We start from the raw sequence: 17740 nt of genomic DNA, 5'->3' as shown, positions 1-17740 counted from the left end.
TTTGCATTTCTATGTAGTTGGAGAGGTAACATACAAAAAGCCAGAATGAATAAATTGAGTGTCACCATAATTTTAATAGGTTCATCTTATATCCATTTTTTATGTTAGATCAAACAAATTGTGAGGACATCGGAATCAATTTAGATAGAAAGCTGCAGTAATAATTAAAAAATGGCCAGTTTTCGGGTAACATAGAACCATGTGACGACAAGTGGTATTTTAAGTTTGAGTGAAGTTCTTTTTCAGGCCGTTGTAGATTTTATTGTATCTTCTTTTTTCATCCTCTGTGGTAGTTTAGAACGCAGGTACAAAAGGTTTAATTTTTATTTTTATTTTAAGTAATTTCAATATCATTATACGTTGGTGATTATTCATGATTATATTATCAAATCAACATTATACACAATTATTTGTACAAATATATAAAAAAAACCATCAACTCTGAGTTGATCCAAGCTGATTAATTTGAAAAGAAATTACAAAAAATACATGAGACACGAGAACCCAAAACCAGTTATGTCTAGATCCTTTTTAGCTGGTGTGAACAAAGGATAATGAAAGCGAAGCGAAGCTCAGTCGCAAACATGAAGCTTTGCCCCGACCCTAATCTGGTTCGAGATGGTCAATTAAGTCAAACTTCTTCTCTCTTAGGGTGTCACTGAACTACGACATCTGTCCTGTATTTTTCCTGTCGTGATAATTTTTATCTGCTTTCATACTATGAGTCGTCCGTACCAAAGTAACGGTCTCCAAATTCACCCAGCACTGGTATGACCTGGAGCTGGTCATTTAATCCTTCTTCGATCTCCGATGTGACAATTTTGAGATGCGGAAAACGTTTACAAATACATTGTATGCCCTCAGGAGCCTGAAATGATTTTTGAAATTCACTGTACTAGTATTCATCGAAGGGTCTTAGTGCTACTGAATTGACTAACTTACAGAAATGAGGTTAAGGAATATTATCTGGGACTCTGGAACTCCCTTCTTTATGAGAAGCTCGACTGCTTCGCTGGCAGTGTTACCTAGATTATCATTCAAGTGCTTATTGCCAACATACTGAGTCGCGGTGTCATTCATAAATCAACAGAAAAATAAAATATGTGAATGAAGAATTCGGTTGGCCGAAGCTTCGTAAATTAATGGTGTCTATTGTGAAACTGAAGTTGTGTTCTGCCATCTGGTAGAAGATGCTAATCTTCCACGATCTTTGCCGTATGTACCGGACCAATTGTTTGTACAACACAATAAGAGATAACAAATCTTATAGGGAAAAATTTAAATAAATGAATAATTTTCAGCATTAAAAAGTTTTATGTACAAACGAAGAACGAAGAGGATGCATGCAAAATGATAACGACTCACCAGTACCGAGTACTGGGTCCATGAGAAGAACATGTCTCTCCGAAATATCTTTAGGAAGCTTCTCATAAATAAGCTAATGGAGTGGAAAACATTGCAACAATTAGGATGTGCAGATTCTATCATCTTAAAAAGAAATCTAACATATTGGAGTCAGATAGGAAAGTTAATACCTGGGTTTCATCACCATCGCGATGAATGAGAATTTTTCCAATCTTTATTCCTTTACAGCAAGCACGAAAGGCATTTTCCATACTCTCGCCACTGAAACATTTTAAAGGAAATCTACGTTATAGAGTTACACAATTACTGAAATTTTTATTTTTTAAATAAATGACTGTACTATTAACAAAATATAGAAACAATCCAGCGTCAAATTCGCATGAAATCACATAGATATGCACTCTACATCATCACAGATCAGGATGGGCTTCCAGACTGAGTAAACTTTTTATCAGATCAAATTATGTTGAACTTGAAATTAAAATTTAGCACAGGACAATGGTATCTTAGAAAAGAAAATTTTAACGAATTTGCTTTCCAACTTTACTATAAGATTAAGAACATTTTAATACAACCAGTTTTAGAAATGAACAATATGGACAACCAGTATACGAAGAATTACTAGTGACAAAATCTCTTTAACAGGGAAAGATACCTTCGAATAATGGATACTCCGCACAATTTCTTACAAAAATCAACTCCAGTATAAATTGAGCCTGAAAGAAATAACAATAACAATTTGTATTTACAATCAGCATGAAAATGTTGAGGTGAGGACGGTAGCAATGCTAAGCAGTTTACCGCATTATTCAAACAAAGTTGTTATTTAATAACACATCCTATCATGAATAATGATATTACTTCTTTAGACAGACCTGTAGGTGTGATTACTTGTTTCTCTGTAAACGGCAAGTAACCAAGACCATGTTCCACTACCTGTGAAGTCGGTGATATTAAGATTAGTTGTTAAGAGCGGCTGTAAATCCTGTATAATAAAGCTCATTGTCATTGCCTACCAATCGAATTAGCCGATCTGAATAAAAAATGAAATCATGCTTTGATATGTCCCTGTCACGAATAAGAGTGTGCATGCCTCTAGTCTGTAAGAAAACTTCAAAATTAGAAATAAATTAGCATAAGACATTTCCTTGGGGTAAAGAAGCAAAAAGACAACTTTAAAGTTTAGAGAGGACGAAGAAGCAAGATGAAAATCACCTGGAAAGTAGACTGTATAACATTCAAATTCGGATATATTTTGCAGAGGTTATGCTGGCCAAGCTTAGTGCGGATATGTTGAACAATCAAATCAATTGCTACACGATTCTCTCCCCCTCGAGGTATTATGATGTCAGCATATTTTTTGGATGGAAGAATAAAATCTTCATAGGCAGGCTTAACACATTTTGCATACTGAAAATGCAACAAATATTTCCAACATCAGCCACCAAATTCCACATATTGGTCCAGAAATTAGAGTTAAAACCAAACAGAACCAAATTCAGAGTACAAGATCAAACAGTCTTTCATGCAGGATACAACGGTAGCAAGCACCAATGAGATTCAATCTGTTAAGTTCAAACTTCAAAGTTACTTCCCTCCAACCACGTTATTACCATTGGCACATTGTTTCGAGCCCCTTTTCATGCTTTAGTACAGATATAGGACCCCAGAACAAGACTATCAAAACATTATTTTGCCTTTTGGATAAAAAAGAAAAATCATTTTAAAAAGAAATACAACGTCAAGTAGCATTCGTTGGTCACTTACTACATCATTCCGATTTTGACTCAAAAGCCTGTCCTTTACAATTAATGGGACTGAATCATTGTATAAGACAACGATTTATTCCCACATAATTTAGTTTTCAGAATAGGCATTAATAGCCTTATTTATTCATCATCGATTGAAATCAAAATAACTTTTTTTTATCACCTCAGCAATTTTAAGATATCGGTTAAATAAACTATTGACATTTGTTAAATGGTAATCCTAATTCCCGAGTTCCTTCGTCTGTCAATCGGGTGAAGTTAATATATTGTAAAGAATAAAGATAATAAGTCTTGCCTGTTCCAGTACCGATTGTATATCTCTACCCCTTTCAACTGTATCACGTTTTATTCTGCGGGCAAGCCTCACGTCTGGATCTGCATGACATGCAATGCAATATCAGTATGACGAGAAGACCATATAAAACCACCCACATTTTCAACAGAAAAAAAAAAACTACCAGAGAGGATCAAGAACTATGGATGGACAAGCAGAACATAGAGCAAACTCTCCTCACAGTGATAATCTTCTGATTTCCAATGCTTAATCATAATTATTTATCGTGCTCTTCCAAAACAAATGAAACAAGCTTATTGGTTTGTCTAATACAACTCCCTTATTATACACATGAAAACAGATAACCCCGACAGGATGCATAGATCCAGAGAGAGATTCATGGTGTTGAAGAAATTATAATACAGAAATTTATATTACCTCAATTTATCCAAAAGCTAGTCTAGAATACTTTTTGTTGAGTAAGCGATGGTAGAACTTGAAAGGCTGGACCACTATACCTATAGTTCGTGGTTTATGACCAGGTTTGATCAATTCGAGCAATAGTGAAATTTTGTAAAATCGAAGTTATTCCATAGTATCTCAGACTGAACAAAGCTTAGTATATGGATACATGCTAGATCGAGGTAAGTACTAAATACAGTGTGTACCAATTTCTCCTTGTCTCTAAACATCCTCTTTTTTTTTTCCTTATGACAAACAAAATTTTGTATATTTTAAACTTAACTCATCATGTAAGAGCAATCGATGGGAAAAAGAACTTAAAATGATAAATAAAATGTAAGAGCAATAGACCTGCATCAACAAATATCTTCATATTCATCATGTTGCGGACACGTTGTTCATGAAAAACCAATATACCCTCCATAATGATTACATCAGATCCATTGACCTGCCAACCAATAATAAAATTAATAATAACAGCCTGCCAAATTTTCATTCTACTGGAATGCAACACCTCCAATCATAATTATCAGAAATCATCTATTAACTTAGGTCCAATCATGAAGAAAGGGTATTAAACTTTAAAATCATTCAGCAATTGTACGAATTAAAAAATTACACCCTTTCTTATCCTGAATAAAACAAATACAATTTCAGGTATGCTTAGCTTAGACAGATACACAGGCAAGCCTAAGAAGGAATGATTTCGACCGTTGGCTCTCAAGGAGCACAGTAACTGCAGATAATCTCGATATTGGCATAAAAGAAAAGATTCAATAATTAACATGTAACACCTCACTTTATCTTAACGTGACAGAAAGAAGGGAACCTGTCGAGATTTGTCGGTAGATCTCTGATGAAGCTTGAAATCATATATTGGAATCTGAACCGACTGTCCAGATTTGAGCTGACCGAGGGTTTCTACTAGTTGCTCTGTGTCAAATGCATCTACCAAAACATAACAAACCTATAGAATTAGAATTCTAAAAGATTTATTCAACAATCTCAATTAAGATTCAAGCAACCATACTAGGATGATCGAAGTTATACTCATGAACGCGTTTCAACTCGTCATTCGTCAAACCGCGATAGAATGAATCCTACAACAATAACAGATCATCGATCAAGTTATTACTTGTAGCAATTACCATGAATCCTTTTTTACTCTGTTTCAGATTTAGCATAATGCGAATGACACGGTTGTCATTACAAAGAAGAAACCCAACGATTCAGTTCATGCTTCCACAACGATCAAAATATAAGACCGTCGCAACACAATATTACAGACAGAGAATCGCAGAGACCTGACAGACGAGCACAACTCTGTGATCTTGCAGTTGCTGAATGATAATGTCGCACACAGTGGTTTTCCCCGATGCAGTGCCTCCAGCGACACCTGATCCACGTTGAGAACGCAAATCGAATCAGAGCACACACAAACAACACGTGCCATTAGATCCTCCCCGACGTGAAAATGCAGAAAAATTATACGTTCAGAATTTCGTTTTCAACTGTAAGATCTAATCCATCGGTAAAGAGAAGCAATTATATGATAAAGCAAGATGTTAATTCAATCAGAGTATAGAAGAAAATTGAAAAAGAAAAGAAAAAAAGCAATGGTGTTTGGTTTCCAAGAAAGTGAACGCTATTTATTTATTTTCCGGTGAACCAAACGGATTGAAATAGAAAACGGTGAATGTAAGAAGAAAAAAGATGAATGGTTGTGTTGTGTGTGTGTAACGTAATAAGATATATTAAAGTTACCAATGATGAAGGGCTGATGAGAGGAAGTTGGAGAAGAAGACGACGTCGTTGAAGGCTGCCAACCGGAGAAGTGCGCACCGGAGACAACATCTATGACCATATCCATTGGAATGCGTTTGGTTTCCATGATGAGTCCACTGCGTCTTTCTCTTCTAACGCTATTATATACGTATGCGTTTGCGCCATCTATCACCGCTCGCAACAACTTCACCCCATTATTGCTTTTCTCTCTGTCCCTCTTTTATAGGTGATATTTCTTCTTTTCATATTCTCATCAAAGCACAACTCATATATTTCATAATAATTAATTACCTTAAAATTGAAAGGATGATTTTCTTTTTTTTTATTGATTGGTCGTACTTAAATTATTGAATCTATAAAGTTTTAAATCTAAAATTTAAACTTATTTGTTAAAACGTCACAGTATCCATCAGTACATTTTGAAAACACAACCGAAACCGAAGAACAGCACTGAAAAACAATCCAAATTCCTCTATCTTTTCTTTTATAAATTTGAACTTTAGGAAAAAATTCTTACAAAATAATTACAAAGGTAAATTTTAAGATAATGGAAATGTGAGATCGTTTTTTTTAAGTAAAGATTATTTTAGACGTATAAAGGTTAACTTTTTAAATTATAACAAATGTGTAAATTATTTAAATTTTCTACCCTTTTTATTCATTTGGCTATACTTCTCTTTCAGTTGTCACCATTTTGATCTATTATTTCCTTTTCTATTGCCTAAATTGAAACATATGCTTGAGATCTTTCACCCTTACAAAATATTTTTGAAAATCTTATCAGATAGGTGAGTTGTATCGGAAATCTAGTGAATAATTTAAATTACAAAACCGACTTTCAACTAAATCAATCGAAAAAGTTGATAAATTAATTAAAAAAAATTGAATTAGTCTGTTTTCTTACTCCAGCCTTCAATGTATGTGGCCTTAGAAAAGTCATCATCAAATTTCTTAATGGGTCACTTTGAACTATATTTATTTTTTATACCTCAACTTTGGTTTAACATAATTCCCTTATATCAGTTTGTCTCCTTTGCCACCCATTTACATCTTCCATTTGTTGGAAAACCACACTTATGATTTTGATCATATACAGCTATGACTTTTTCCATCTTATCTCACAAGAATCCTAAACTTTTAATTTTCCTTTACATTTGACCCAACATCGGCCATAACCATTCTTCACAAATTTCAACTCGTTGACATTCAAAATTCCAAGCAAAGTAATTTCTGGTTGTGAACTCGTTCGTCCCTTCATGCCAATAAGTTTGCAAAGTAATAATATTCTTCATAAGTTCTTTTTAATAGGTGATCATGTATTAAAACATAAGGACTAAATATACTTTTATCAAATTACAAACAAAAAATAACATATATTCGTGTACAATATGATCGTCCGATCCGTTAAAGATTGGTCACCGATCTAGATCAGTTATTAATATTATTAATCTAAACAATAATAGTTATTTATAGAAGAATAATAGTTATTAATTGAAAATTAATAAAATTAGTGAAAGTAATTGGTAACTAATAGTTTATGGTAAGCTCGTTATAAATATTTATTTAACAAAGTTACCATTAGAGAATCTTTCACATGACTTAGATAAAAAAGAGAGAGAACGACCTATACCAATGTAACTTATAATTGAATTACAAGAATCAAATTTAACACAACAAAGAAGAAAATTCATTGAATTACATTTTGTAGCCTGTACTTTTCTCTCAACCAATATCTTAATCCACATAAAGCGATTTACAAATCCAGTGTGTGTATCAATGAATGAAGAAACAAAATGGAATGAATTAGGATTAGACACAATGTACAAAGAAATCAATGAGGTATTCCGATGAATGTAGACCGATCATCATTGATTACTTCATCATAACTCTGAACTCTTCAAAGCTAAGCATGCCATCTCCATTCAAATCAAAGCGAGCAATCATGGCTCTGCACTGATCCATGGACTTGGATTCACCCAACTTCTTGAGCATCCTCTTCAAGGCTTTGGGGGTGATGAAGCCACACCGTTCCCTGTCGTACAAATCAAAAGCTTCCCTCAAATCCTTCACCTTCTCTTCCTCTTCCACTCCCTCCATCATCTTCACCAAATCCTCCAAACAAAGAAACCCATCACCGTCAGAATCCATCGCCGCAATCACCATCTCCGCCTCTCTCAACCCAACCTCCCCACCCAGCATCCCTATTCTGTTCCTCAACTCACAAGCTGAAATCTTTCCATCACCGTCCTCGTCCAAGTACCTCAGCACCCGCTCGTATTCACCACCCTTAATCATCATTCCTCAACAAACAATTATCAAAGTTGTTGTCTTGAAATGTTTGTTCTGCTGGGAGATTTATATATAAGCTTCGCGTTGTGTAAATGGCGCGTTTATTCTCTGTCTATACTGTCGGAAGAAGAATAAGAAAAAGAAAAAGAAAAACACAGCAGTTACATATGCAGTTACTGATTTACGCGGAGCCAAAGAGAGATAAGAGGAGACTTCAAAGGTCAAACAGTTCGAGAACAATATTAATGTTACGGTCAAAGGAATAGTGAATTTTTATTTTATGTTTGGAAAATGTTTTTCGTGTTTTAAAATTGGAATTGCATGTTGCCAATTGGGTTGTGAGATCACGAATGAGCAAGACGCGTGTGGGTGGCTTGGTGCTAACCTAATAACACGATGGCTACGCTGCCTTTTTTCAACCTTATCCTTTCCCTCTTTGTATTTTTATTTTATACACCCAACTTACCCAATATAAAAATGTCTATTACATCTTCAAACCTTCTAGCCCTTTTCAAAATATTCATTTCGGCTATTTTTATAAAATGTATTTTTTTATATCTCAATTGTTCGTTTTCAATTCCCAAGTTTAAATTGTGTTCATATTTCAATTGGATCGTGTACATATTGTATTAATGATAGTATTTGTGATTTCTGAAATGTTATATTAGTATGTTGTACGTATGATTTATGTTTAAATTGGGTCAACGTCATAAAAAGAAATACATAGGACAAACAAAATTTGGCTGCCAAAATTTGTCACGTTTATTTTTTGGCACATGTAAGAATAGACATAAGGAATTAAAGATGAGGCATTTAAACGTGTGGATGGAATCATTCTGAAGTCAGCAGATAGAAAACGTTTTCAGGATTATACAGGACACTATTATGCAAGTAGAAATAGATTATAATTGGAACTTAATTTATCATAATAGAGTTAGTAAAAGATGTTATTGTTTAATTATGTAATATTATTTTATGAAGTTATTGGTACAATTATTTTTTTTTTAATTTGAACGGTTTTTTAATAACAGAAAACATTTTTATCAATAGTGCTTTCTTTCACCAAATACTAATATTAAATTAGAGTTCAATTGTGTTTGAATGAAAAGTTCTAGAGGTTAATTTATTTTTATGATTAATTTAAATAACTTTAATAAAATAAGTTGTTATACTAAAATTAAAATTATATTAGTTCATGATAATAATTTTAATATTTAAAATTTAATAATTTTAAATACTATTAAAGTGTGGTATCTTTTCTTTATTAGGAGGACTGTCATTTAGTCTGACGAGGTTTTGAACAAAGTGAAAATCAAATATGAATTTTTGTGTTAAATGAAGGATAATGATATTTGTGATAACATTTTTTGATAATATTTTAATATTTTTTAACAATATTTTAATATTATCGATGTATCATTCTGTTATAGGTGTATGTTGATGTTTATGATTATTATTATTGATTATGGAGTAATTTTGGACTAATCACAGAATGACATTGATGTTAAAATGTTGTCAAAGTATCATTATACTTAAATAAATTGTATATGTGGACGTTATACAATAAAATATTGAAAAGTATTACATGAATCTCTATATAATTAAAGATTATTTTATTGATTGAAAATAATATAAGTGGTTTTGGGTGTGTTTTTTTAAAAATGGTTTAGGGTGTGTTTCTTTAAAATGATAGACTATGTTGAGGAATTTGTAGGTGTAGATTTGTGAGTATCAAATGTAATCGATTTTACTGATTTTCATGAGAGTGAATTTGCGAATAACTTTTTCATCCCATCTCATTAAAATAAGAGAAATTGTGGGTGATAATTGATTTTTTACAATATTATCCATGTTAGTGTGAGAGAATTAATTATAGAACCATAATGTGTGAGTGTGTTAGCAATGATATATATATATATATATATATATATATATATATATATATATATATATAATAATAATAATAATAATAAATAATTATAGTAGTAATAATATATTAATTTTTATTACAAAGGTAGAATAATAATTTTATATTTTAATTTATTAAATTAATTAAATTACTTACAATTTTTTTATAAACTTTTTTCTAATTTTTTTTTAAAGAAACAACATAAATTTTACTTTCAAATTTATTTATTTACTCTTCTTTAAATTCATTTTCTCACAGGAACATGGATGGATTGAAAACATTATCAATGAAGATTTTATGAAGAAATATATAAGAGAGCCTATAAATTTCTAGATTTTTTTTAATCAAGTAACCTATTTTCAACAAGAACTTGATTTTAATACATTATTTATAGTATTCAATAAATTGAACCTTTAACCTAAACCTTTTTATAATAATACAAATTTGAAATTTTAATACGATAGTATCTATTAAATAATATATTAATTTTAAAATTATTAATGATACTTTGATAACACTTTGACAATCTTTTAACATCGTGTCATTTTGTGATTGGTTCATGTTGGTGTTTATGATTATTATTATTAATTGTGAAGTAATTTTGGACCAATCACATAATGACACATAAATAATGTTAAAATATTGTAAAAAAATGTTATCAAAGTATCATTATCCTAATCAAAACATCTTATAACGCGGACTTTACTTTATCTGCGGTTACTTTGAACTCGAAAATTTTGCATTGTTGACTTAACCGTCAATTTCAACTACAAGTACCAAATAGAAGGCAACAAGCGAAAATTTAACTTATATCATAAAAGTTAATTAAATATTTATTAATTAAATAGTTTCTTTTGGTTAATTAAATAGGTTTAAATCAACGCACAATTATTTAATAAAATATAAATGCGGTAATAAATATTATTTAACACAATGATTTTTACACTCACACTATATAATATATTTATTATATTTTATAACTTTTAACGTAATATTTTAACTCTGAATCCTTAATTAGTTTCAATAATATTCTTGTGCATATGTTATGTAACTAGTTTTGTTTTACTAATTCACCTTTTTTTTCTTCAAACATAGTTGTTTAACTTTAAGAAACATTGGTTATTATTATTGAAATATAGGATATGTTTTTATACATGGTGTTGCTTATATTAACAATGTTTTACATATTTTAAATGATAAAATATATATTTTCAGACCCATTTAAACAACTCATTTCATGTTTTATATTAGAGAAAATTAATAGAAGTTCTCAAGTAGAAAGTAGAAGATAAGACTCGCCGAAAATCATTTAGTCCATGTTTCACTTGAATGAATTTGAGGGAGAGTGATTGAATGGATTTGAAGGTAAATTTTTTGTTGTTTATTTGAATAGATTTTGGAGGTAAGTGAAGGTGGGTTTGGAAGTAAAGTTTCTCAGAATTAGTGTAGAATTTGATTGATGTGACAGATTAAAAAATTTTACTTCCAAATCTACTCTCACTTACCTCCAAAGTCCACTCAAATAAATAACAAAAAATTTACTTTCAAATCCTCTCAAATTCATTCAATCACTCTTCCCCAAATTCATTCAAGTGAACAAGAACTTAAAGACCTCAATAAACAACTGTATATGATGGATGTTGTAATTCAAAATCAGAGCTTCATCCGTATATATAATAATATATGATAGGATCATTGTATAAATAACTTTAAATTTTTTAACAATCCCTGTCTTAATATATGAAGACACTGGTTGTATATATAGTTATCACCTTAAGAAACAGTAAAAGATAACTATTTTGTCTTCCGTATATATTTTTCTGTACAAAATATGTTGAAACAATAAACGAATTGAAAACAATATAATAAATTAATAACTATAAGTGAAATACAATTTGTGTTTATAGCTGAAATACAATCGTATATTGTTTTAGGTCCTAAAAGAAGTCTTGATATTAGTAATTAATTAATTCTATAGCACACTGTAAGATTCTTTTTAAAGCTAGAATATAAGAAAGTAGAGACTAGAAACTAAAATGTAAGAGCATTTGAGTTTGATGAATAAGAAGTAGAATTTAGGAGCGACAACTACTATTCTTGTAAAAAGGAGACGTGTCGTTTTTTAATTAAATTAGAAAACGTCAACATGTATAAGAGAAAGATGTGGCATCAGATTTTTCACCAAGAAAAAAGTAGTGTTGAACAATGAGCGATGTATAGCCTCTTCCTTCTTATGCCAATAATAGAATCATGTGATCATAAAGCAAGAACATGAAACGGGTTCCAACTTACTAAGATCAGTTTGTTAAAATTAACATGAAAAACCAATCATAATATGATATAATATATGTCTCATTCAAAAATTAGAAGAGAACGTGGTAAAGAGGTATCTATTCTCATTTCTTGTTTCTTCAGTGAAGTTGGTAGCCATGATCGGATACATTTAGTTTTCAAAGCAAATGTTCAAAAGAATTGTTACAATATTAAATTTACATCATTTGTGTTTTTACATAGGATTTGTTCCTATATAGTTTATCAAAATTCATTATATTTTCTTTCCTTGGAGATTGATACATTTGTGAATTTGCTCCCCGATTTTACTTCCCTGGCTTTTACTTTTTAACGAATAGTCTTTTGCAATGTTGATTATTCAATTTCTTTATTCCTTATATTGATGATCCATGAATTTGTAATTTAGTTCAGGAGCTATCATGCAAGATGCAGTTAGCAGAGATTATAAACAGCGAAGAACAAAAGATAACAGTGAGGAAAGTTACGAAGGAGATCTTATCAACCAATTACCAGATGGAATCCCTGTATCCATTTTATCTAAATTGCCAATAACAGATGCTGCTAGGACCAGCATTCTCTCAAGAAAATGGAGATATCTATGGACATATTTTTCTGGACCCTTGGAATTTGATGGTTCACCTATCATGAAAGACATGAAAAAAGACATTAAGAAGGCTGAAGAAAAAAGGCATTTGCAGATGGCAATGGAGATCATGTATGATGCTGAAAGCCAAACATATACCAGATGGATCAATAAATTGTTGAGTTCACTTAATGGTTCAGTTCTACAAGGATTAAAATTTTGGTTTCATGTGGGTCCTGAGTGTGATACTGATAAGTGGGTCCACTTTGCCATTCAAAAGAAGGTTCAAAAGCTTGAGATTTATTTTGGGAATACATTTGAATATGTTCTTCCGTTGCACTTGTTTAAACTGGAAAGTTTTAATTCCTTGCATGTTTTGCGTCTGAAATGCATTACTGTGACCGAGGAGATGCTAGAATATCTACTGCGCTGTTGTCCATCACTTGAAACGTTGAACTTGGTTGACTCAGTAGTTCCAGAAACTATGAGGGTTTCGGGTCCATCACTCAAGCTGAAAAGTCTAGAATTGATGAGATGTTGGGAGCTGCTAAGACTTGAAATTTTTGCTGAGAATTTGGTGTCATTCAAATACTACGGACCCCATTTGGATACAGAATTTAAGAGTGTTCCTAGTCTTCTGGAAGCAACATTTGGAGGCTCCTATGTGGAGTTCACTAGAGAAAGCTTTTTACCACAGTTGGAAGTACTTACATTGGATATTACACAAAACATACCTGAAGTGGTAGCCTTTATTAACTAATCATTCCTTTCTTCAGGTTGCATTCCTTGTTCACAGAGTTGTATCATTTTGCTGTCTTATTTTCAGATTTGCTCGCTAGGTCAAATTCCCAAGTTAAAAAATATCAAGCATTTGGAGTTGGTTGCCTGTGGTGATGATGGAATCACACTTGGTGCTTGTGCTTTGTTATTAAGGGGATCACCTTCACTGTGGAAGTTCACATTAAAGGTGAATATCCTTTGACTCTGTGTTGTGCATCAAGCAAGTGCTAAAAAGCTAGAATCCTTATATATTTTAATCTGACTTTTTTTCATGCTCCAGATGCTACATACCAAACCCCCTTTAAGAATACAACAAAAAATTACAATGAAATGTCAACACGATCTCAAGGAGTTGGAATTGGTTGGGTTTTGTGGAGCATCATGTGAGGTTGAATTAGCTATCTACATACTTAAGAATGCAGTTGAACTCCAGAAGATAACCATTGACACAAGATTACCAACTAGACCGAAACTTAGACAGCCGGGGGAGCACTTCAAAGCTTGGGATCGTGAGGAAAACAGAAACCGTGCTAAGGCACTGCAAGAAAAAGTGCCACCTTGGATTGAATTTGTTTGTATTTGAAGAGGTATTACAAGCTAAAACATCATCAGTATTGGTATTGAAAAAAAATATACTTGTAAAGGTGGCTAACCATCATATATAGATACGTAGATTATCATCATTTAAAACACTAAAAAGTGATCTGAAAATTTTATGTCAAAAGAAAAGAACTATTCAAGTGTTAATTGACTTCCTATAATTTGCTGTGCTAAATTGCAAAAGAGATCCATCCAATCTTAAGTTTGTAGGATTGGACTAAACAAATAGAAGTATTTTTTTTTCTTATATAATAATATTTATTTATTTATTTTGGAATCTTCTGTACTATTACTCTTACTGTAGTTTTGGAAAACAAAAATCTGACTTCGAATTTATTATGGTTTGGATCTTACTAACAATCCATAGTATTCTAGCTTCGATAATGAAAAACATACTGGACAATGAAATCAAGAACATGTTGAAATTAAATTAACACTTAGATGCCCTGCTCAAGCATTGCTCGAACCCTCATTGGAAGACCATAAAGCCGGATGAAGCCAGCAGCATCAGCTTGATCATATATCTGGCCACTTTCAAACGATGAGATGTCTTGCCTATAGAGGCTAAAGGGACTTGTACGACTGGTTGCAGTAACAGAACCTTTGTACAATTTCAAAGTCACAGAACCTGTTGTGGTCTCTGTGATCTTCTGCATAAAGGCATCCATGGACTCCCTAAGAGGATCAAACCATCTGCCAGCATACACTAACTCTGCATATTTAAGGGCTAATGAATCTTTAACTTGGATTGTTTCTCGATCAAGTGTCAAAAACTCCAACTCTCGCGCAGCTGCAAACAGAATGGTACCTCCAGGAGTTTCATAAACTCCACAGCTCTTCATACCCACAAGCCGATTCTCAACCATGTCAATCCGGCCAATTCCATGCCTTCCACCAATCTCATTGAGCTCAGCAAGTAATGATGCTGGTGAAAGCCTCTTCCCATTGACTGAAACAGGAAGCCCTGATTCTATACCAATCTCAACATATCTGTAAAACAAGTAATGTGCTCTTTCAAAAACTACAGTATAAAAGTAACTTTGAGGCTAGATATAAAATGAAAACACTAGAAACAAGCTTACTGTGCTTGATCAGGAGCATCTTCAGGGTCTACAGACATCATGTACATGTCCTTCTTGGGTTCATTAGCTGGGTCTTCCAAAATATCTCCCTTCAGTGTCACATATATCATATATCAGAAACAGCAACATGACATTTCATTTCCGAGTAGTTTTTTAGCATACCTCGTGGCTAAGGTGCCAGAGATTCCTATCCCTGCTATATATGGATTTCTTTGTCACAGGAACAGGTATATTATGCTTTTTAGCATACTCAATAGCATCTTCTCTCCCTGTAATATCCCACTCCCTCCATGGAGCCACGACATTTAGCTTGGGGTTCAGAGCAAAGAAAGTGAGCTCAAATCGAACCTAAAAGTTTATATAGAAATGTATTAGAATAAAGCAACTGACATGAATCAGTGTTGTGAGCCAAATATTAAGACTTGCCTGATCATTTCCTTTTCCTGTACACCCATGCGAAACGGCATCAGCTCCAACTTCTTTGGCAACATCAACCATGGCCTATCAGTCAGAAGGTATCAATCAATATATGTTCATATAAAGCAAAAGAAAGATAAGTTCATTCCACTATCATCATTATGATTCTTCTTCAGTACAAATGAACACTGCACAGAAAGCTAACAGAAGGACGTGCCTTTCCCAACGAATATGAACATAATTCAAGCAGAAATACCTTTGCAATTACAGGTCGTGCCATTGAGGTCCCTAGCAAATACTTCCTCTCGTAAACTGCACCAGCACGTAGGCAAGGAAATACATAATCTTTTACAAATTCCTCCTGCAAGTCTTTTACCACTAATTGACAAGCCCCACTGGCTTTGGCTTTCTCTTCTAAACCTTCCAATTCTTTTATACCCTATGAAACTTAGCTTTTGTAAGACATGCATGCAGCAATTAAACAACAAATTGGGTAAAGAAACTCCCCAAATCAAAAGTGTAAAATCTTAAAAAACACCCTTTACAATAACAGTTTTACACAGCAACAATCATGATTACAAAATATGAATACAAAATCTCACAAGTCACAACATACTTGGCCAACATCAGCAGTGAAGCAAACGACTTCACAACCATAATTTTCTCTGCAACAACAAGATCAATAAAAAAGATGTAATTATAATGATAATAATAATAATAAGATACAAACTAAAAGGTAAATTGGCATGGAGACGAATAATTAATTTCAGTCCCCTGCTTTACTACAAAACTGAAGCTTAGTTAAAAACCCAAAAGATCATCTGCACATTCTCAAATGGTCTTTGATCTCCATTTAGACATTCTAATAAAAAAAACCAACTTTTTGTTTTTATTTGAAATCAGTGATTGTAATAGAAAAATGGGGAAAGAAAAAAGAGAAACAATTATATATACCTGAGCCATGGAACAATGACTGATGTATCTAATCCACCACTGTAAGCCAGCACCACCTTATTCAATTTTCCACGCAGGCCACCACCTGCAGTTGCTTCAAATGCTGCATGTCAAGTAACAATTTTGAAATTGGGAAAAGAAAGAAATTCACGAAAATTAGGACCTTTGGTGTGAAGGGAAGGAGCAGTAACAGAAGTTGCATTCATCTCAGCCTTTGTTACAAAACACAGCACTTCACAAGGACAACTCCTGATAGTGTAAAACAATGTATGTAACAGAAAGAGCAGAGCCCTTTGTCCTATATATCTCAATACTTTGATTTTGAATATAAATAAAACATTTACAGTTTTAAATTTCGATGAATTTAAATTTACTTTATTTTATTTAATTAGACTATTCTTGAAATACATCTCTTTAATCAAAGTTTTGTTTTCATTAATTCTCTTTTATATTTTTTATCATATAATAGTTTTGATAAAAATTACTGTAAACAAAATTCCGTGCTTATTAACGAACTTTTTTAATTTACGTAAATTAATTATTTTTCTTAAACATCAAAATAAACTAAAAGAGAGAACAGCAAAAAAATAAATGGCAAAAATTAATTTCTTGATGCATCAAAAGACAAGAAAGAACAAAAGTTAGAAAACAGTGGGACCATGGACAAATAAACCTACCAAGAAGGGTTGAACCCTTTGGCCTGTAGTGTAGGTGATGTAAGTTCATAATTGTACTATAAATTCCTAATCAAAACTAATAATTATATGCCAAGATATGAGTGCACTAAGAACCAAAAAATATCATTTATTACCAACTGACTTTTTGTCAGAATGATCAACTTTTCAAAAGCCAAAAAAAAGAAAAATATGAATATTAAGTGTAATAAATAATAGTATTTTTAGTTTTAGAATTTACACATGTACGAATCAAAGATAAGTAATAAAAAAATAATTATGTGTAATATTTCGGTTAAATTGGTCTGAAGGTCGGTTGTCTTCCTTGTTCAGCTCTTTTTTTATAAGACACTTCGACGCTAAAGTGAGATATGTTTCACAAATAGGTTTATATTTTATTGGGATAGTAAAAAATAATTGTAGTGTGTATTTATAAGGCTTGTGATAGCCACGTCCATTGATTAACCATTAGTGCAATATATTATTTTAGGTAATCAAACCCAAT

General features: G+C 32.2%; 4 protein-coding genes across 6 annotated transcripts; 1 reads left to right on the top strand and 3 right to left on the bottom strand.

The window, feature by feature from the left end:
* Positions 1-440: 440 nt before the first annotated feature.
* On the bottom strand, positions 441-5870 carry LOC108332379 (uridine/cytidine kinase UKL1, chloroplastic). 3 transcript variants are annotated; one of them, XM_017567618.2, is made up of 14 exons: positions 5635-5870; positions 5175-5266; positions 4901-4970; positions 4700-4818; positions 4222-4318; positions 3430-3509; positions 2581-2775; positions 2382-2465; positions 2241-2301; positions 2021-2081; positions 1536-1626; positions 1366-1438; positions 943-1025; positions 441-868 (listed from the first exon to the last, which is right to left on the bottom strand). In XM_017567618.2, the coding sequence occupies exons 1-14, from the start codon at positions 5759-5761 to the stop codon at positions 719-721; spliced, it is 1383 nt and encodes a 460-aa protein (XP_017423107.1). In that variant the 5' UTR covers positions 5762-5870; the 3' UTR covers positions 441-718. The 3 variants fall into 3 exon arrangements, with proteins under 3 accessions (XP_017423107.1, XP_017423117.1, XP_052726809.1); XM_017567628.2 differs by lacking the exon at positions 5635-5870 and having other exon boundaries at positions 4921-4970; positions 5175-5230; XM_052870849.1 differs by lacking the exon at positions 1366-1438 and having other exon boundaries at positions 729-868.
* A 1410-nt stretch (positions 5871-7280) lies between these two features.
* LOC108339527 (probable calcium-binding protein CML31) lies at positions 7281-8125 on the bottom strand. Its single transcript, XM_017576662.2, has one exon. It carries the CDS (start codon positions 7951-7953, stop codon positions 7528-7530), a length of 426 nt encoding a protein of 141 aa, XP_017432151.1. The 5' UTR covers positions 7954-8125; the 3' UTR covers positions 7281-7527.
* Positions 8126-12170: 4045 nt separating this feature from the next.
* Positions 12171-14091, top strand: LOC108342160 (FBD-associated F-box protein At5g60610). Its single transcript, XM_017579882.2, has 4 exons — positions 12171-12239; positions 12552-13470; positions 13555-13695; positions 13789-14091. The coding sequence occupies exons 2-4, from the start codon at positions 12565-12567 to the stop codon at positions 14089-14091; spliced, it is 1350 nt and encodes a 449-aa protein (XP_017435371.1). The 5' UTR covers positions 12171-12239; positions 12552-12564.
* A 316-nt stretch (positions 14092-14407) lies between these two features.
* Positions 14408-16835, bottom strand: LOC108332200 (argininosuccinate synthase, chloroplastic). Its single transcript, XM_017567388.2, has 8 exons — positions 16725-16835; positions 16562-16646; positions 16224-16272; positions 15864-16046; positions 15617-15691; positions 15353-15538; positions 15191-15279; positions 14408-15098 (listed from the first exon to the last, which is right to left on the bottom strand). Exons 1-8 carry the CDS (start codon positions 16765-16767, stop codon positions 14546-14548), a joined length of 1263 nt encoding a protein of 420 aa, XP_017422877.1. The 5' UTR covers positions 16768-16835; the 3' UTR covers positions 14408-14545.
* Positions 16836-17740: the final 905 nt, after the last annotated feature.

The sequence above is a fragment of the Vigna angularis genome, chromosome 1, assembly GCF_016808095.1.
Source record: "Vigna angularis cultivar LongXiaoDou No.4 chromosome 1, ASM1680809v1, whole genome shotgun sequence".
Lineage (NCBI taxonomy): Eukaryota > Viridiplantae > Streptophyta > Magnoliopsida > Fabales > Fabaceae > Vigna > Vigna angularis.
This window is presented reverse-complemented; position numbering and strand designations above follow the sequence as displayed.